At 37.3% G+C, this 21,421-nt stretch overlaps 1 protein-coding gene across 1 annotated transcript in view; it reads right to left on the minus strand.

Annotated features, from left to right (window-relative positions):
• Positions 1-816: 816 nt before the first annotated feature.
• Positions 817-21,421, minus strand: part of LOC113954394 (macrophage mannose receptor 1-like) — a 29,804-nt gene continuing 9,199 nt past the window's right edge. Inside the window, exons 10-30 of the mRNA XM_027658628.1 lie at positions 20,966-21,081; positions 20,077-20,225; positions 19,449-19,651; positions 18,938-19,059; positions 18,126-18,213; positions 17,283-17,427; positions 16,790-16,825; positions 16,532-16,701; positions 15,615-15,682; positions 14,851-14,951; positions 13,985-14,127; positions 12,350-12,464; positions 10,980-11,128; positions 9,697-9,799; positions 8,658-8,890; positions 6,968-7,133; positions 5,803-5,955; positions 5,440-5,556; positions 4,545-4,712; positions 2,763-2,804; positions 817-2,354 (exon numbers count right to left, since the gene is read on the minus strand). Coding sequence (XP_027514429.1) covers positions 2,116-2,354; positions 2,763-2,804; positions 4,545-4,712; positions 5,440-5,556; positions 5,803-5,955; positions 6,968-7,133; positions 8,658-8,890; positions 9,697-9,799; positions 10,980-11,128; positions 12,350-12,464; positions 13,985-14,127; positions 14,851-14,951; positions 15,615-15,682; positions 16,532-16,701; positions 16,790-16,825; positions 17,283-17,427; positions 18,126-18,213; positions 18,938-19,059; positions 19,449-19,651; positions 20,077-20,225; positions 20,966-21,081 — 2,826 coding nt within the window. The 3' untranslated portion in view covers positions 817-2,115. The remainder of the gene's footprint in view (positions 2,355-2,762; positions 2,805-4,544; positions 4,713-5,439; positions 5,557-5,802; positions 5,956-6,967; positions 7,134-8,657; positions 8,891-9,696; positions 9,800-10,979; positions 11,129-12,349; positions 12,465-13,984; positions 14,128-14,850; positions 14,952-15,614; positions 15,683-16,531; positions 16,702-16,789; positions 16,826-17,282; positions 17,428-18,125; positions 18,214-18,937; positions 19,060-19,448; positions 19,652-20,076; positions 20,226-20,965; positions 21,082-21,421) is intronic.

The following is a 21,421-nucleotide window of genomic DNA, read 5'->3' on the forward strand; positions in this document are numbered from 1 at the left end:
ATTATCAGACATCAGTCACTGCTGTCTTGGATGTGGTCTAAGTTACATAACCCTCTGCTGATGCTTGTGGGCACTAATAATCTTGTACAGTCCAAGCAAACTCTTAGTTCAGTTCTCACAGATGCAACAGGACTGCTAAAGCTCATCAGTCCTTGGAAACTTTCACAAACTAACTTCTCATTAGGCAACTTTCCTGTCTCAAGTCTATTGCTTTCTGGCAGCCATTTATTAATCCAAACCTATACATCCTGTAGAACCAATTCAGACAATTCAGACAGAAGGGTCCTTTATGGAAAGTGTTACAAGGGTGGACTAAATCTTTCTAATGTACTCATTGTTGCTAGGATGTCACCTGAAACACCTTATCTACTGGTGCACTGGTACGGTCAGAAGGAGCTATATATGACAGTGCAGGGTCTAGAAGAGAACAGCAGAAAGGATTAAGGATCTAGAAGATGTAGCCAATGAAATGAAAAGCAAAGAAGTACTGTTGCTATCAGCAAATACTGAGAGGAGACAAGACAACAAGAATATATAAGAATCTGTCTCAGAAACTCCTAAAGCAGAATGGCATGTAAGTCTTAAATTCCAACACTTTCATTAGACATTTATTAGGGTAAACTTTCAAATGTTAGAGATAAAGAGGCAGTGAGACACACAGTTTCACAGACTGGTAAAGACCATTTTAGAACACACTAGACTAGGAAAAATGGATGTTCATTTGTGTATGAGAATTTGAGTATTCCATCCCTCCTTACTGTTTTTACTGTTACGATAAGTTGTTCTCTTTAAGAAGACAAACACATTTTTACTTAGAATCAGCCTTTTAATACCCATTTAGCAAACCAACATAGAATAAAAACTTATTTACATGTATTTCATACACACACAAAATATTTTAACTTAAACAAAATTAAAATCTGTCAAAAGATTAAAATATCAAAAAGTATCAAATTAAATAAGGGCATACCCTAGACTAAGAGTTTTGAGTCATATGGTTGTTTACATTTGCCATAAAATACACTAGGAAAGTTAAAAAAAAACCACCTCTATGTAAGCCTATTTTTAGGGTTTATGAAATCAGAGAATATACCAGCAGACAAGTATGACATGTAATGCCATCAGTTCCATCATGATGGAAGTCTGGACTGATATTCAAAGATTTAAAATAGACTTGGGCAGGGAAAATCTGATTAGAAATTAGAAAAGACTTTCTTATGGTAAGTTTCGCTATGTTTTGAAAAAATGACCTAAAAAGGAATGAAATCCTCACTGGTTTTGGAAATATCAAGAATATATATTTATGTAGTTTTTCAGGTGTCAATTAAGTATAATTTCTCCTGCCTATTTCCATCCTTTTGCAACATCCTTTGAGATCCCTATTTGACTGTTTAAATGATAAAGCATTACTATTCACAATACATTCCAACCTCTTATAATAGTTGATCTTTCATTGTGTATGTTACAGAATTACAGCAGAAGAAATACAATTTCCATTTGCCTTTCTATGAGTCATATACAGAGGAGCAAATTATGTTAATTCAGATATTATGGGCAAGACAAAGGGTTTCTGTGGTACCTCATTAGCAAAAAGAAGACATGGATCCACAGCGTTGGAGCAGGCTGCCTGGCCGAGCCAGGGAGCTGGTCCTGCTTCAAACAGGGATCTGCCCCAGCTGACCTCGGAGGTTAGTCCAGCCTGTGCAATTCTGCCACTCTCCACTGGAGATTGAGGAGGCATTTTTCAGGATATCTGGATATACTTTTTGGAGCATGCTAAGGTGCATATTCTCAAATTGTCTGTGATGAGCATGGTTCTTGTGCCTAAAGATGATGCTGGACCCATGCAGAGACTGGAGCTGCCTGAGTGTTCACTTACACAACACAGCTGCAGGTCTATGTGTAAGCTCAACAATCCTCCCAGGTACTACAGTTTGTGAGCAGATCTCTGGATCTGCCTTGTAAGATTGCTTGTTCCTGCTAGTACAGAAAGTAAGGAGCACCCTGTGCAAAATTAGCTAGAATTTCCATAGGAGAGAATTGCTTTGCCTTAAGAAGTCTCATATACTAGCATTTTAATTCTTTTCAAAACCAGGCCCAAGATTATCCAGCCTATTAAACTGTTGCCCGCTCATTTTCTTCAATATTGGTCACAAGACAATTTGATTCAAGAGTTCCAGGGTCACCACGGTATATGGCATTTTCAAAACTTGCCGTAAACATTTGTTGACCACGTCTTTTTTTATAGAAATAATACAATGTAAGGCCAGTTCCAGCTAGCAGAAGGACGATCAGTATAAAAATTATCCCACCTAAACCACTTGTTGATGAAGCAGCAGCTTCTTTTTTTGATGCTGTGAAAGACAAAACAGAACAATTACTACAAATGCCCAGAGACTGCTATTGCATATAACAAATATCTCCCTAAGTAACCAAGTGAAAGTAAAAGTACTGAACAATCATAAAAGCAGTTAAAATTAATGCATGTTACAGATGGGCAATGCAAAACTGAGCTTAATCTCTTTTATGTTCCCTTTAAAAGGAGTGTTATATTGTAATACATATACCATTTTTCATTTTAAAAAAGTAAGATATCCAGTTTGAGGGAAGAGCTCTCATTTTAAACAGATTTAAAATAAAATAATCTGTAACAGATGGTTATTTAAATGAAACATTTCTGGAGGCAATTTTACTTATAAGTAATAAATGCCTATGAACTTACTGAAATTTCTGTTTAGTGGGCTTGTAAGAAACCAACTTACCGTTATTGAGAGGTGAATCATCAGTTGGCTCAGCTTCAGCAACTTTGAAATTAAAAAGTATATATATCATACAGTTTGAAAGCAACTGTTCAAAGATTAAATGAATACTACATACATAATTTCTGCTTTATGTTCCTATCAAATTTTAGATAATTATAGAATCATATAATGGTTTGGGTTGGAAGGGACCTTAAAGATCACCTGCTTCTAACCCCCTGCCATGACCAGGGACACCTTCCACTAGACCAGGTTGCTCAAAGCCCCATACAGTCTAGTCTTGAACACTTCCAGGGATGGGGCATCCACAGCTTCTCTAGACAACCTGTTCCACTGTCTCACCACCCTCGCAGTAAATAATTTTTTCCTAATATCCAATCTAAAACTACTCAATTTCATTTTGAAGCCATTCCCCCTTGTCTTGTCACTACACGCCCTTGGAAAAAGTCTCTCTTGAGCTCTCTCATGAGCCCCCTTTAGCTAGTGGAAAGTGCTACAAGGCCTCGCTGGAGCCTTCTCTTCTCCAGATTAAACAATTCCAGCTCTACAAGGCTGTCCTCCTAAGGACAGTGCTCCAGCCCTCTGATCACCTTCATAGTTCTCCTCTGGACCCTGCTGAGTAGGTCCATGTCTTTCTTATGCTGCAGGCCTCAGAGCTGAACACAGTACATGGACATGAAAAATATATGAAAACATTTTCCCTGACAATTGAGGCTGAATCCATCAAATATACTTGTTACAAATACTTGTAAAAAAAAGAAACCAAGACTAAGTGTTGTCTCACTATTCATTGCTTTGAACACTTCCACTGATTGGGAAGTATGAGTCAGTTAATTAGTTGCAGGACTGACTGGCTGTGCCCTACAAATTTCACAAGTGACTCCATTGCCAACCTGCCAATGTGGAGATCCACAAGCAGGAAACTCAATTGGTTCTACGCTGCCCTGATTATATTTGTGTGGTAAATCTGTTTGCCAACGGTAAATGTGGCCTATTTCATACTATCTTCCAGCTGATGTGTGCAAACATAACTGAATCTGTGTGCACACAGTGACTCATGATAGCTACATGTGTGCAGATTTACATGCTTCATGTTTTATGCAACATTACTGTGCACGCAAGCGAACTCACCCCAGTCTGAGACACGTTCAGATTTTACATGGGTTGACATCCAAAAAACTACAGGGCCACAAGTAACCATTACCAATGAAACATAACATGCTGTTTGGTTGTCTTAGCACGTCTCCCTGTGCCTCTGTCAGCAGAGAAATTAATTGAGCCCCACTGCCCACCCTCACTTGATGCTTTCTGCTTGCTTATCCAGCAGATTCCAGCACACTTTACCATGGTGATACTGTCCCCACCTGTCTCTACAGGAGCTCAGTGACTTCTCACTGCTGCCCCTTAGCTTAGCTATCAGGAGAGTGTCTGCCTTTCTTCTCAGCAGTCACTAGTCTAATCATTTAGTCACCATCTACCACTCCTTGCCTCTAACCATAATGACTATGAATGTTTTGTGCACTCTCAACAGGTGATAGGTTCTTCCCTTCCCCAGGGAACAGCAAATGTCAAGAAATCAATGCTTTTAAACTGAGAGGAGGAAACTGTGATTCAGGTTATTCTCTAACATTATTTCTCACCATTTCTATTAGAAGTTACTCTTGGCTTTGATTCAGATGCACATGCATCAGTGCATGAAGTGTAGCCGGTGCATGAGCAGTTTGCCTTGATGTATAGTAACCACTACTTTTAAAATAACCCACCACACAGAAATCCAGAACTTACTTTTAGGTATTTTGCAAATAAAATTCTGGTCAACAGAGCAGTAATAGGTCCTCCAGGTTCCGCTTGAGACATCCATATCAACACAGTGTTCATCAAAAACTGCTGTAGGCTCTCCTTTCTCCCAGTTGACATATTCTACTGCACTTCTGTCCAACCATATCCATTCTCCTAAAACGAAAAGTACTACCTAGTGAGTGAATTAAGTGGGGAATAAACAAGTCTGCTGGGCACAATGACATCAGGCACAGAATTTTTTAGTTGATTAAACTGGCATCACAGAGGGCTTATTTCTCACTCTTTTAACAGCCAGAGCTTTTCAGCTGGGAATGTACCAAATATAAATGCTCAAAAAGTTAACTCCGTTAGCCTTCAGGGCCGTGGCTTTCAGAGATGTAAGGAAAACATGCTCAGGCTACCTGAGAACCTTTAGCTGAAGGTTGTGCCCAGAAATGTGCCTGGGAGCCTCAAGGAAAGCAGAATACCCGCGTAAGCCAGTCTCAGCAGTGCAAGCACACAGAAGGTCCATGAGATTTTCTTTGTGTGTGTATCTAAGATCAACATTTTCTTAAAAGACTGCAGTGGTTAAATGTCAAGTACTTTGAGTTAAAAAAGGAATAGGAAACATTTTAATCAACTAGTGCAGTGCAAAGCTAGAACTTTCTATGGACTGAAATATACTCTAATTTCAGCAAAGATACAGAAAGCGTAGACCTCTTTATGATTTATGTTTTAGATAGCAGAAAAGCTATTAAACGTTTGTTAGTTGATTTTTATCTGATTATTTATTTAATATTTATCATATTGGCACTATTATACAGTATGTTAGTGGTAATTAGTATTCATCCTTTTTGTTTACTATTTATTTTCATCTCAGTATGCATGGTGAAATAATTACCATCAATATTTTTGAACAATCCTATCCAAAACTTTCTGACGTCACTTGCAAGTGGAGACAAATAAAGTAAGAGAAAGTTCATTTCAGCTGAATCTTCTATGGAAACCAGAGAAGCTCCTAAAAATATCAATTAATTATTACATATAATTTCAGCAAGATTTTTCATTATAAAGTAATTATGTCAGTAAACAATCATGACATGTTTAGTGATCAGCATTTTCATACAGTAGAAATGCTTGACAATAAATTTAAATTAGGTGTAGCTTATAATTGATGTACTCATACACACATCTATGTGTGCTGTATTAAAAAGTCAAACACACAAACAGCCTGTAAAATATCCTAAGAAAAAAGGCCACTTACCCATTTGAATACACATCATGGAAGCATCAGGCCAGCTTTCCTCAGAAGTGGTGTGAACATAGTAACAATGACCACGGAAGGGAATCCAAGATCTACCATGCTTTGGTTCAGGGCACTTCCCAGGAAGCTGTGGTGGCTCAGTAGGGATTAACTCTATTAAGAAGACCCACAGGTTTCAGTGGAGTCTTAAAAGCCAAGGGAAATACGTACTCCTACACCACACACCTATAATTTTACATTGATTCCAGGAAAAGGAATATTCTGTAGACTTAACAAATGATAAAAAATTCAACTGAACATGGCAAACTAGTAATAAACTATACTGGTTAGAGCTGGTTCTCCAACCTGCTAAAGAAAGTTCACACCAGTCTAACTGCAACTGTCTTCAGTAAGACAATTTTTTCTTGAAATTTGTGAAACAGAATGAGGAATGAGTCATAAACATAAAGAGTCTCAACACCATCACCACAAGTCAGTGGCTTGTGTCTAGACAATGTGTAGAAATGATGGTCAGAGAAGCTGTCTGTACCTGTCCTTGTACATCGTACATCCTAATCAAAGTAAAAGCAGAATTTATAACCTGATTACAGAATTTATAACCTGCATCACCTGATTAAAGCCAAAGTAGAGACTAAATGAATACAAAATGTATGATGCAAAGATCATAAATTTAATATATAATTTAAAACATATTTGAAAATTACATGCAATATTTGAGTGAAGTATTTGAGCAGCAGCAACAAACAAATTAATTGATTCAGCTGCTACACTGACAGAAGTTTCTCAACTCATATTATTTCAAAAGATAATTTTAAGCGTAAAAGTATATTATTAATATATTTATAGTTAGGCTAAAGTTGATCGATTCTGTTCTTGACAAACAGTTCTTGACAAACAAGGATGCATTAAAAAACCATGGCATGTGGTATGAAATATTGCAATTGTCTTTATGATGTGCACGTGTTGACTGGCCTGTCAAATGAAATGCCTGCAAATCACTCAAGACAGACTGGATATGAGACTTCTTCCTTTAAAAAGTAATAGTTTTTCACAAGGCATACACTATCTATTACAATCTTTGCATATGTAGCAAAGTTAAATTCAAATAAAGCCATTAATTTAAATTCCAGCCTCCCAAATCACATTTCTGCTATTCAGAACTTACCATTGGATTGTTTACAGAGAGATGAAAATGTTTCATTGCAAGATGCTGTCTTCCAAAACCCATCCAAATCTAAATAGACACAGGCTGTGTTTTTATTTGGTTCTCCACTGGCCCAGTTAAGATACCTGCTCCTCCTTCTATCTGACCATACGTATTGGCCACCATTCTAAAAGGAAATGTGAATAAAGATTATGTCACATATAAGAATTAGAAGGAAAGAATACTAAGATTATACTTGAATGTATGTATAAATTGGGAAAAATCATGGTTTCTTGCACAAAATTAAGTCATCCTCTGTCATGAACACATAACAAACTGGTCCAGACTCCACTCTCCACAGCAGTTAGGGCAGTGGTCCTACAGATGTTTATTTAGCATGCAAACCTACATTATTCAATTCACACCATCTGTTTCATGCACTAAATGGGCAAAGGGCCTCATGGTAACAAATGTGAATATATAGCCGAAGGTTTTATCAAATGAGTCCACATTTACACACAAATCAAATAAAGATTGCAGAGAAACTATTGTCAGCACTCCTCTAACACAGGCTTCTCCATATATTTAGGAAGCAAATAGAAAAAGCAGAAGTTTCACTGGACAGAGAAAAACTGACGAGGCTTTCCATGGGGCAGGCATCAGAGAACCCTGCCACCCATGTTAATAGGGCCTGTAGTATGTTTCTGGGTCTTGCAAGGACCAGCTACTACAGACGAGACAAGTGCTATTTTATCAGTGAATTTCACCACTACTTGCAGAGGATGACTGACATTAGTCACATCCATGGCTTCTGTCACTCCATCCTGTGCAACCTAGCTCCATCCTCCTGTGATCTTTGGAGACAGGCTCCCATCCTGCCCTTTGTGCCATTTCCTTTCCTATCTCCTTTCCTTTGAAACCCTTGGCTATCTGTCATTCCAGATTCCTCCCTAATCCTGGTTTCACAGTGACTGCTCTCACTGAGGTGTGGCTCTGGTTCCTCTCACCTCAACACCTGTGCCCTCTCTCAGTACTGTGTCCCACCAAGATCTTGCTCTACCTCTCTCTTTTGATTTTGCCACAACTTCAGTTCCAGAAATATTCAGCTACATCATATTTATCCATGTTCTTTTTTACATGCCTCTGTTAGCTGCTTCCCATTTCAGACCTTTCCACTCTTAGCTGAGTTTGTCGGCAGCTTTACACAAGGCACTGACTTCAGCTCCAGAAGCCAGCCTAAGATTTCCCCATTGCCAGAGCTCTGCTCCTCCCTGCTCCTTCCCCTATTGCCCAGCACAAGCTCTTGTACTGCTAGGCTGTGAATTTAAACAAAAGCTTAAAATAAATTTACAAAGAAAGGACTATTTTTAACCCAATTTTTTCTGTGGTATGCTCAACGATGTGCCTTCAGAAATGACAACACACCCCCATATGAGTATGTGGTAGACCATAGTGTAGAAAGTGGGAAGTCCACAGCTATTTTACCACTGAAGCCACTGTCTGCTGCAGCTACATCCTTGGTGACCTTTAAGCGTGGTCTGTGGCAGTTCTCGCTTACACTATGGACAAACGCTTAAACATGTAAATGCCCTGAAGTGAAGGGAAGTCAGTATCCCCCAAAAGATTTTGACTTCTGCCACACATTTTTGGATCTGACCAATAACTCATCTAAGATAGTGGTATGACTGTCACTTGCATTTGGTAGACTCACTGTGTTGCTGTTAAGACCAATCCACACAGGCTGCCCGTGTTTTACTATTTGTAACCACACGTAAGATTCAGCATAAGGATCCAAGACACTGGCAAGTTCTGCAGACTGGTCCCTGCACTCCTTCTCTGCTTTTTCCCAGCTCATTTTTTCCTTGACGACTGCATAGCGGTCATCACCATAATTGTTAAAGCCAAGCACCGGAACTGTGGGTTGGGAGTTGTGAACTTTGGGGTCTGTAACAAGCAAAAAAAACCAAAAGAAAAGTCAAACTTTATATTGCCTCAGACACAGAACACTGAGAAAAAATCTAGTGTACTTGAGTAGTCAAGCAATTAAGAGAGACTGCAATAACAAATCAAGATATGTCCAAACTATTGCTGCAGTGATGAATGCCACATTTTCATGTACTGTGACAAAATTTTCTAATACTTTTCAGAATGACTTTTTAGCATAAATATCTGTATCATCTCCAGGAACACACCTTGTAAGCACCAGACCTAACCAAAGCATATTGTACCAACGTAGGGCAATAATGGGAACAACTCCTTCACTTTTTTCTTTATATACTAGCACTGGTTGTATTTCTGATGAGGAACAGGGTATGATAAGTACACTGTGAGCAAGCAGAGGGATATAACTGCTGCTGAAATTGCCTGAGAAAGAATGTAAGGGAAATTAAGCAGGGTAGTTTCACAAAATAAAGAGGTTGCAGTGCTTTGAAGTATAATCGTAGAATTCCAGATTTGAATAATTTACCCATATAAAGACAAATTACTTGCTCATATGATTGCCAAAAGTAGTAAAATAAATGATGATCCATAGATTTTTTTAATGTACATCTCTAGTCCTTAAAATAGGAAAGGTTAAGAGATTTTCTCAAAAAAAGGCGTGACCATTTTATTAAAATGGTCCACAGCGCATGTGATACTGTCATTCATTTCAGTTAAGCCAGGGTGGAATTACAGGAAAGTCTTTTAACATGAGTTTGAAATAACCACAATAAATTAGCTGTACTAGAAAGCGGCGAAAGGAAACTCACCCGAATTTTTCTGGCATATGTAACTCTTGCTTGTTTTACATCCTTCATCCTTCCATTTCCCTGCCTGTTCAATAGGGTTCTTCATCAAAAAGACACAATCATCCTACAAGAAAAATGAGATTAACCAGAAAACCATGTGGACAGGTAGGAAAGATTCAGGACTCACAGACTCACCTATCATATGCAGGTACGTAGAGATGAATAATATGAAGGTCAGATATATGTACATATGGACTCATACAAACAATGGTCAGGCACAGTAATATGACAATAAGCATTTGCAGTTGAGTCCTAGAAAATTTTGCACTTGGATGACAAAGGGAGTTGCAAAGCACAGCACAGGGGCAGGAAGAAGTGTCTGGAACTATCTGTGCGTACATACCCTCTGTGCATGGCTGTGGATGTGTGTGCGTGAGTGCAGGTGTGGACCACAGATTTGCTGTTGTGTTCCTGGAGGTTACGGGGAATCTCTCCTCAGCACTGAAGCTTGCCTGGAGAGCTGAATTCCTCTTCTTGCCCCAGTTCAGCACTGGTCTAAAGTGGTCACCGCAGTGCTGTAGAGGTGGTTTGTCAGAAACAATATTTTGTAGGGGACACCTCCTGAAACCCTTTCCACTGTACTGTGGACCTTCCTCATTTTCCACTCACAGCATGGAAAGCCGCTGCTTGGCTTTCTGCAGCAGGAGACAGCAGCTTTTCCCACCTCACATCAGTATAGCCTCATGCTATCTCTCCAAACCCCCTCAGGTCACACTAGCCCAGGTCTTGTCTGCAAGTGAAAGAAGTTGTATGTGGAACAACTGCTGGAGGAGAATGGTCACAGCCTTCTGCAGAAATTCAGCAATGCAGCCTTCTGTATGTGTGAGATGGGGAAGTCCTGGAGATCCTAAAACCCAGCTCAAGCCTGATGACAGTAGTTCTCTGAGTATTTTCATTCAATCTAAATAACATTCACTGCATCCCAAAATTATATAGTTTATGCTATTATTTATTTGAATCTCTTCATGAGTCACAGTAAAGTGAGGGAAATAGTTCACTTGTCTGTGTTTTGCATAAGACTTCCAAACCTTTGTCTGGACTCATACAGAACCATGACAAAACACAGAAGTTGAAAAAAAAGTATGTAGATAGATATCTCACATAGTCACTCTGCTTTTAAAAAGCAACAAGATTACTAAAAGTCTTCATAAAGGAAAAAAAAAAACAAACAAACAGAAAATACCATCATACATTTTAGCCATCTACCAAAGTTATAATGTGTAAGTGATAGAATTGATGTTTACCATACTATAGTAACTCCGTGAACCTTTTGCCCAATTTGTATAGTCTACTGGACTTCCCTCTGTCCACAAGTACATGTGCTCCTGATTTATGTCATTCAGTCCAATCCAAGCATCAGTAGCAGCTTCTTTTAAGAGGGACATAAGGAAAGCTGATGGAAAAAAAAAAGAAATATTACGTAAGAGAGGGAATTGAACCTTCCCCAACACTGGAGACTTTAGAGTGCCTGGAATCAGGATGATGAGTTTTCGTTTTCTCTTTATAATAAGGCAGCAGTCTTATGATAAAAATAAAATTAATAGATGATCATTCATCTGATATTAAAATCAGAAAAGGTCTTTACAAACTCAATGATATGCAAATTTTTAATAAAATGACAATTTATGTGTACACTCTTCCACGTTGTTCATCAGCTGAGGAAGCATAGAAAATGTTTTAATGTATTACAGAAATTAACATGAGTACATAAACTTTGGCACATAGAAAATGAGTCTACAGAGTCTGTATTCCCTTTTCTTCTTTGGCAACTTCTTTGTTAACCTGGTTTAATAATTTCATTTCTAAATAGGCATAACACAAATAAAACTACTTGATAACCACGTATGTATGATCTGTGATCTCAGGTCTGTGGAATACCAGATGCTGTTTCTCTTAGCTCCAGCTTAAACTGACTTTCCACTAAAATAATGTCCTTCCTTTGCTACAGAAAAAAAAGTATAAACCACTGTCACTGATGGAGGGAGCTGGGAGACGATTTGTATGTGGGCCTCATAACCTGAGGCAGCGCAAATCCTGAAGTAACATGAGGCCTCATAAAAAGCCTGCAAGATGATGAACAACAAGACCAGCAGGCTGAAGTCCAGCAGAGCAAGAGGATCAGGAGGAAGCTGGGACTCTGGCACTGGAATCTTCTACTGCCTGAGGATGTGTCCACCACTGACATCCACAGTATTTAGCTCAGCAACTGGGTGCACAGTGATTGCGTTTTGGATATTACTCCCTTTGTGTGCTTTTTTACATAGAATCATAGAATGGCCTGGGTTGGAAGGGACCTCAAAGACTATCTGTTTCCTTAAAACGAAATAAAATGTGGACATTTTATTATACTACTAGCCTCTAATATAATATTTTAATATTTTAATGTTTGAACAGTACCTCCCATATTTACCCCAAAACTCTGATTTTCAAAGTTAATCAAGACACTAAAACCTATGCAAGAATTTTTTTCCAAAGACTCAATTAATTTCTCCTTCAATATATTAATATGGAATAAATAATAGCATATATTGCAGAAACTATAACATCTGTTTTACTCTTTTTATCAGGAATTACATGGTGTCTCATCCAGTATCAAAACATTGGTACTTTATACCTTGCTCTTCTTTTTTTGATATAGTAGCCAGGTTTCCTCCAAAATCAATGCAATTGTTCCGTGCAGCGTGCCAGGTCAATGTATCATTTTCATCAAGACCAAAGACTTTAAAACACTGAAAAAGAGAAGTGTGCCAGTTCTGTAACTGGATGGTGTTTTAATTTCTGGTGAAAGCACCTCTGTTTGTAACAAACAAGATAAGCTGAATATTTTAAGTAAAAAGGGAGTTTAGCTGATTTAAGAGTACTTTCTATCTTGTCTTTAGGTTTTAGTGACAGAGAAGATCTGTACTAGAAAATTAGCATAAAGCCCAATATTTTAGCATACTCTTAGAAGAAAGAATATGTCAGTCTATTGATCTCAGCAAAAATTGCATTAAATTTCTGATCATAATTCTAAAGTGTAAATTTTTGAGAGACATGCTGAAGAAGACAAGGATAAGATATGTTATTGAATCAAAATATCTCAGCTCTTGTTGCCATGTTTGTCAAATTAGGTTTGGTTCTCCCAGAATAATCACAGAAAGATAATGATTTTGATATTATTAAGAAAACTATGAATTTACCATTTCTTGTAATGTGATCTTATGAGATTTAACTCAGACATCATCAGACAGCTTTGTAAAAGTCAAGCAACGTAAATGTGCTAACTAAAGCATGTAACTGAAAAGTTAAGCAGCCAATTTGGGGAAAAGCTGAGCAAAAAAGGAAGGTGAAGTCGTGATGGCCAGAAGCAGTGTATAAACACTTTGGGAGGAGTCAAGGGAGGAGCCTTTGGAAGCTCCTCTTCCAGGATGTGAGGAAGAGAGAGACTTTTTAGCTTGAGAGAGAACCTTGAAATTGAATATGCAGAGTTTGTGACTTTTCCCCAGGACCAAGGGAGGGAAGGGAAAAGGAGACAACAGCCAGTGGATCTCAAACAAAGTATCTCTATCAAACTGAAATATTTTAGCTCAGCCGAAGGAAAGACAGACAGAGCTAGACAAAGTAATGCAATTCAGAATTATCTGCATTGTTAGGTGTATTCTAGTACTACTATTGTAGTGTCCACCATTGTTTTATACCTTTTATAGCTTCATTGATAAAAATCTATGGATGTATGTACAGTCTCTTATCCTGAAGTTTTGTCTTTTGAGAAGGCTAAGAGTACATAATAAAGTACAGTGAATTTTATAACTGCATTACTTAAAAAGCTTAACAGGTGTTTGGTTATAGAAAAAAAAAAAAAGATAAATTTGCTCAAGGGAAGATGTCGTAGTGGAGAGCCAGTGCATAGTAGGCAAGGTATAAGTAGGTGTCCAGGCAATATGTGAGAGCCAGATGATCTCAGCAGAGCAAACAAGAACATACAACAGCTCCATAAAGTGAAGGTTGTTCAACCATCTTTGGCAACACAAAACACTAGCAAAAATGTAAGATGAAGCTTTCTTCTTGTGTGTCTCATGACCTCCCTAATAACTGCTGTGATCCCAATAGAGGCTGTAATCTGTGGTTTAGAATTTGTATTTTAAAGTCTCTAAATACACACGAACAGAATATTCTTTGTGACAACTGAAAACCCTGCTACAACTGAAAAACTGATTGTTTTTTATTCTGCTTCTTTTAAAATACAATATACTGACATTTCATACTGCACCTTGTTATCAAAGAGAAGCCAGTCTTCCGGACACCCGCCCTTTGGTGGTGGTGAAGTGGGAGCAACAGCTGGACGAACAGTGTCATTAAGCCTTTCACAGATGAATAATTCAACACTGCCACAGTTGAGATCATTCCATGTACCTGAAAGCAAATTAGAATTTAAAAAAAAAAAAAGACAAAATGCAACTGAGACTGAGATAAAAAGTCTGCGACTGAGACTGAGATAAAAAGTGTCCTTTCCTAGAGAAAATATATTATGGGAAGTAGAACTGATTACATTATTTGTATTTCTCTCCCCCAGAAATAATAATATATAATTCTTATGTCTCTTTCTTAGAAATGCTCAGGTTTCCAGCAAAATTTAGAATATGAATCATTTGTCTAAACCCAGAGATATTTCAATATTGCAAAACCATAGCATCATCAAAGTAGAGTTTTAGTTTAAATGCTTAATTCTCTAAGATCTATAAGATCTCTATCATCAGCCTGCCGGTACAAGGCACTCAGTCCTTGTTACCTTACTACCCAAGCTTCTCACAGCCCTATAGTTGTCTGAGTATCTTCTGAGGAAAAACAATACTGAGTCTGCAAATGGCTTGATGCTTAACTGATTTGTTCACATTGAAATTTTCTGACAAAATTAGGAATCAAATCAGAGATGCAATCCAATGTGTTAGCTACATAGAATTCAATTTTTAAAAAGTACATAAATGAAAGAAGAGAATACAATTTATTTTCCTTTTCTTTTTGAATACTCTAGGCAAAATCAGCATGCTCGGTATTATAACTCACCCAGCCTTGTCTGTGCAGCCCTCCCAAGCCTATGTCACCCCCTCAGATTAAATGTTGCTACAGTATACTCACCTGTGTGGGTATACATGACCACACAGTTTTCATCATTATTTGCAAAATTGGGTTCATTTGGAGACCAGGCAACATAGTTCACTGGGGTTCCATCCATCCACCTGAAAGAAGTAATTTGAGGAAATAATAATTCTTAGTTGAATTAGTTAATATTTCTTTGCAAAAGAAGTATTTGAGCTTTGTATTTTAAGTTTTCTGTATTCTAGCTTACAGACACATGTTGTTCTCTGCTGAAATAAAACCAGGACCTTTCACTGGAATTATTAAAAAATATCTTTATATCAACTACCTACCTGTCTAGGTCTAACTAATCATCTTAACTGGTGGTTCCAGCCTTTCTTTGTCTCTGAACATTGATAGTGTGCAGGAAATGCACTGGTCTAGCACTGGACCTGGCTTTATCTGGAGCACAGAAACAGACAACTGAGCCTATTTTAGCAATTTCCTGGATATAAAAGCAATAATATAAGATCTTGTAGGGTAACAAAGAGTCTTGAACCAGGTACTGAGAAGCACTAAAAACCATTTTGTTAAGCAAAAGAAATCTTTAATATTATAAACCTATTAGTTACTTGGGGTGGTTTTTTTCAGTTATGCAACAATAATTTCCTAGTTTGGTGATTCACAAATTTATTCTCAAAAAGTAGCCAAGGACATGGCTGTAGACAGGTTGTGTCAGTCATTTAATTTTAATAGTCTCCTAAAGCCAACCATGCCAAATACTCACATAATGAGTCTGACAAAATTAATTTGTTTTTACTTACCGGAATGTTTTGTCAAGGCTCACGCTTAAGCCAATATAGAAGCTATTTCCCCAGTCTTTATAGAAAATCTAAAACAAAACAAAAAAACCCACAATTTGAATGATCTATAATAAAAGAGATTTCAAATAAAACAAGCAAACTCTCAAAAAATGCTGTAGTTTCATTTGTACAATTGCATAGTATACAATGTGCAGGAAATTACTGGAATTATGTGCCTGAACTGCAAAATGCAAAATTTTAAATTTTCCTCCAATTTCAAGTATATAATTTTTTTAAAAAAAGTAGAATGGGCTGAAAAAGAAATTGAGCAAAAAGCTATGTTAAGAAGGTAAGAACAATCTCTTAAGCAGGCTAACAACAATTTTTTTTAAGAGTTTTAGGGAGGCATAGTGAGAATTTGCTGAAAGGCTACAAGTAAATGGTGGGTTTTAGTCCTTAGTCATGGAGGAGGAATGAATGGAATCAAATTTGGTTTTAACACTATAAAACTATTATCAAAACAGTAAATCATCATCAGGTCATCCTCTTACCATTAGAAAATATTGTATCTTAAACCTTTTACTTAAAATATGATATCTGTTTTGACAAAAATCTTTTATTGAATTCTGTGAAAAGAATGAGTTAGAAAGTAAAACATAATCATTAATTGCAGCTTTCAGCTAAACAGAGCAAGGTCTTTGAAAGCTGCACCCTGAGAATATTCTTCAAAGGAAGCTGGAATTTTTTATACATTTAGCAATTTATTAAAATAATGATTATGGTAAAGCATCTAACTAGAGAAGCCCATGAAAAGATAAAAGGTGGAACTGATTTCTTTTATGGTGGGGACCATTTTTTAATATTTCACAAGCCAGTTGAAAAAAGATGCATCAGTTCAAGACAGAATTGTGCATATTTGAAGCAAATATGTTTCTTACATATTTCCAAAGAAAAGTTTTTTCACTTTCACTCTCAATGACAACAAGGTCACCACCATTCTTCTTGCAAAAGTCTCTGGCTTTTTGCATAGGCATTGCTTCTTTGCTGAAATAGTATTCCTTGTGATTGTATTTTACCCAGCCATCTTCACCAGCAACATATTCATAATCTGCAAATTAAAACATTAAGCAGTCTATAGTAGAAATTAACATCATTATATGTTAATTTATTTTTTTAATTGGAAATACAAGACTTACGGAATGTAGAATTAGGCTCTGGTTTCAGTGACGCTCCTGCAATATAAATCAATATCTGTATATATTATGTTTCTGGGACATCTCTCAATTAAATACACTCATACAGTAATTATCATTTTAATTTCAAGTAATAGTCATAAGGGTTATTCAGTATGCTTATTTTTGTTACAGAATTTCTCAGAGTATCTGAAAAAAAGTGCTACACTCAGCAAAATAGCATGGTAGTGCTGATCACAAGTTAAGCTACAGAAACTATGTCCAACTTTAGGCTGTTGCATTACACTTCCCCAACGTGCTGTACATACGTCCAAAACTTACCTGTGTATCTCACGGATTAATTAGTAGTTTTAAACACCTTTTACTTAAATGTATAAAATATTTCATTGTGATTGATGGCCCAGCTGCCCCTAATACATGCAGATCATATGATCTGACCTGTAAAGGATGTTCTAATCTACTCTTAAAAGTTACTAAAGGAAAAAAGTTATCGTACCTTTTTTAATTTGGCAAATATAGTCCAGCATGTGTTCACAAAATAAATCATTCCAGTTCATATTGAGATACCCAGTAAACACGCCACATTTTTCATTCCCATCATAATTGTTTGGTTCTCCATGTGACCATTTTTCAAAATTTACCTGGAGAAACATAGCTTTGTTACTATTTTGCTTTTAAAATGAAACAATTTTCTTTTATCATCCTGTTAAAGAAGAATGTACTTCCATTTGATTTCATGGTCCATCTTATTCTTTAACACCAGACCTTTTAAGAAGTTCATGACCTCTGAGTATCATAATGATTCATCTGTGTGTTAATAAGCCATGTTAGTAAGCCAAGAAGTTCTTGCCCTGTTTTTTGTCAAGAAAGACAACGTTCCCCTATCGAGCTCTAGAAAGATGTTCTCTGATCCCTGGGTTGTTTATCCTGCTCAGATGTTTCAGCCCAAGACAATCCATCAGTGCTGCCCTACGGACTTGGACCTTGCAGATCTTGATTTACTTAAGGCAACAAAAGCAGCAAAGCCTAGTTTGTATAGATGTAAAAAATTAATTCTTACAGCAAATGATAAATGGGAATATAGAGATTAGCATAATCAGATTTGTTTAGATTGGGTGCAATATTCCATCACTTTTGGTGTTATTCATTATTTGAAATGCCATATTGACATCTATAGCTATGAACTACCAAAAGATTAAAACTAATTTCTAGACAAGGATCAGGTTGTAAAGACTTAAGGTCACTTGCAGCTTGTATAGGAGGAGTTCTGAGAGCTGCCTGCCAAGATATACATGAAAAAAATAATGAAAAACTCTGGAATAATAAATTATTTACTCACTGGTGAGCCATCACTCCATGTAAATCCACTGTCAGTGTCCAAGGCACTTAAACCCATCCAGTAAGAATAATGAATATAATCTCTCTCTCTGAATGATTACAAACACAGACAATCAGATACAGCATGAAAATGAGAAGGAGGATGTATAGCATTACATTATTTTCAGTGTTTTAATACTTGAAATATCACTTGAGACAGTCATATAAAGTAATTGTTCAACTGTCATGTGGAGAAAAACACCCTGGCACTGCATGTGGTAGGAAGCAGTGAAACACAGAACTTCATGGAAAAGATAATAGATGTCATGAGTTTACAAATACTGAGTTAAATGAAAATATATTTTAAGGTCCTGGTTCCACCAAGTAGCTTAGACATCCAAATTCAGACACCTCTGCACTCATAGGCTTGATTTAAACATTTATACAAGCACATCAACAGGTCAGGTTTTTCTTAATCTCCCAGTTTTTCCCCATAATTAAGGTAAGAAAACAGCATGAAATATTCCTTTAATCATGAGTACTTTACCTACTGATCAACTACAAATTAACTTAATTCAGTTGAAACCAACTTTGATGATACTTCTCTCAGTTTGTTTATGTTCAGGCTGCTTCAATGCATGACACCACCTTCCCAGAGGCCTGTCAAGAAAACCTTTTCTCACTTCTTTTTACTTATTTCCTTCTGTCACTTTGAAGGGATATACATCATCATTGTAAAGTAGAAATTGATCACCAGAAATCGTTTATGTCTTTCAGAAAGGTAATTTGTAATTTTTTTCTTATATTTGAATAATGGACTGTGCAGATACTTACAATCTAGTTATCAGGTTTTGTTCTTCTTCACTGTGGATACATGCCAGATCTCCTCCGATGGCTCTGCAAAAATCTTTTGCATCAAACCATGTTTTCATTTTCTCCCTTCCTCCCTGAAAAATCTATAAAAAGTGGTCAACTAAATACTTTGCAGAGTATTAGAGATATCTAGAAACAGAAATTAGGGCTTCTGTCTTTGTTCTAGTCTTCTGGTCTAGTTTTATTCCTTAATATTTAATTGTGCAACCATAAGCCTGGAATCATCTATCAAATTTGATTATTGTGACTTTGCTTTTCTTATCACCTCAGAGCCCCTGTGGCTACAAACTTTAGATCAACACACATACAGTTTTGTCCAGCACTTCCCAGCCACACCACCTGCGGATGGCTGGAGATATGTTACCACAGACTACCTATCAGGTAGGCAGGGTAAAATCAACCTTCCATGGATACACAGAACATATTCTTACTTTAACTGACAAGTGTTTACATTCAGAAATTAAACACCTACTTTGAAGCAGAAGCTGCTCTGAGGAATGGATTGCCATCCCTCTGGGCACAGTAGAAGATGGGATATCGTTGGAGGAGGAGGAGGGGGAGTCACTCCCTCCACCAGCTGCTTGCAGAGAAACATATTTGTTTCTTCACAGTTCACAATATCCCACAATCCAGCTGAAGTTCCTGTTGTCATGGCCACACAGCCTGACTCCCCTCCTTCATGAAACATAAAATTGTTAAATCTTATTGATGACTGCACCTTTTCAAAGTATATGCTGCTTACTTATGAGTAACCTGCTCCCACTCTGAAATATCAATAGCTCACGATAGCTCATGTGCATTTCTATTCAATCATAAAAAGAAATTTTAGCAAATTCCTTTGACATTGTACTAGGAATCACTTAACAAAACTACCAGACAACAAAGAGCAAAGGATACCAAAAGACATATGCAGTCCCAGGTGACCTTCTGGAAGGGGTTACCACAACCCCTGATTTAATCCCCTTAGCAAAAATGGAAAGTTGCATTGTCCTTTCTGCTGCTTTATGCCAGAAGAGTTTTTCTAAACAATTTTTTTAGCTTTTAAATCCCCACTTTTTGGTTCCTCAGAGCAGAAACTCAGTGGCCCCCATGGCACGTACCGGGCATTCCCACGTTCCAGTGAGTGAAGGTGACTGGATCCCCACTGGCCCAACTGAATGTCCCCTGCTCCTCTATGTCTGAAAGACCAATCCAGAAGTATTTTGCTGGATTGAATCCAGTTATGGAGGTCAAAAAAGCTTGTTCATATCTGTGAAGAATAAGCATCAAAATGATGTATCACATTTTATCATAACTTGTACATTTCTTCAAATAGTTCATTGTAGCAAATCTGGTAAAGTTAAGGTGATTTTTCAGTATGTATGAAATGAAACAAGGGTAATCATCTTACTTTCATAGTTCTAATTATCATAAAAAGTAATTTTTATTTTACTTTTTGTTACTGTGAATCATGTCTGGAATTTAGAGTGATTTCTATTCCCCTTTTGTACTGCATGATGAACAACGCAAACCCCACAGTATTGTGTTAATGCATATATGTTACTCATTCTGTATAACTATAAAAGCTACTATGTTTTTATTCTAAAAAGGGTAAGGTTCCAAATCTACCTGTTGAAAAAACAAACAAACAAACAAAAAAAGGCTAAAACCCTAGAATCTAGAAGAAATATTTCCATGCTTATCTGTTTATTTTTAGTTCAAGAAGTTTTAAAACAATCTGTCAATCTGGGGTTGTTGGGGAGGTGATCCAGTTTTTTAATTCCTGAAGGCAACAACAGTGTGTGTAGTAGCACTGGCCTGAATATTTTGATGCCCTGCAAGCCCCTGATCTATAGTGCAATACTTCATCAGTTCTACCATAAATTTTCCTGCAAATAAGAGTGGTGTCACACTAGACAGACACTATGAATAACTGCTGAATAAGAAGAAATTTCTCTTCCCTTCCATCCTGGTTACACACATTAAAGGACAAGAATTATGTTTCCATACCTGTCTCTCACAGTAGCCAAGTAACCTTTGTTTTCTTCACAGATTTTTTTTGCATCTGAAAATGTTGCTGGTAGCTGCCCCACGGAGTAACAGTAAAAGCCGTGCTTCATCCAGCCCTGTCAGTGTCAACAGCAGAGATGTACAGAGGGGCTGTCAGATTGCACAGCTTTGTGCACCTCCAAAAGCCACACCCAAACTCCAGTTATCACATCTGAAGTCAAAATTGCTCACAGGAACCATGTGAAGAAACCAAGAGGATAATCAAACACAGCTTTTGTAACCATAACTCTTGAAAAAGGACACACAAATGGGCTTTGCAAACAGTGAGCCATGGTTGTGCCTTTGGGCTGGCAACCAAAGTCACAGCCACTTTGTAGCTCCCTGTGTAAAGCTTGCTCTGGCTTCTCATTGCGTAAGGATAGCTGTTACAAGAGCTTACAAGCAATCTGCAAAACA

This window comes from Corapipo altera, unplaced genomic scaffold, assembly GCF_003945725.1.
Source record: "Corapipo altera isolate COAL_440 unplaced genomic scaffold, ASM394572v1 63, whole genome shotgun sequence".
NCBI classification, from domain to species: domain Eukaryota; kingdom Metazoa; phylum Chordata; class Aves; order Passeriformes; family Pipridae; genus Corapipo; species Corapipo altera.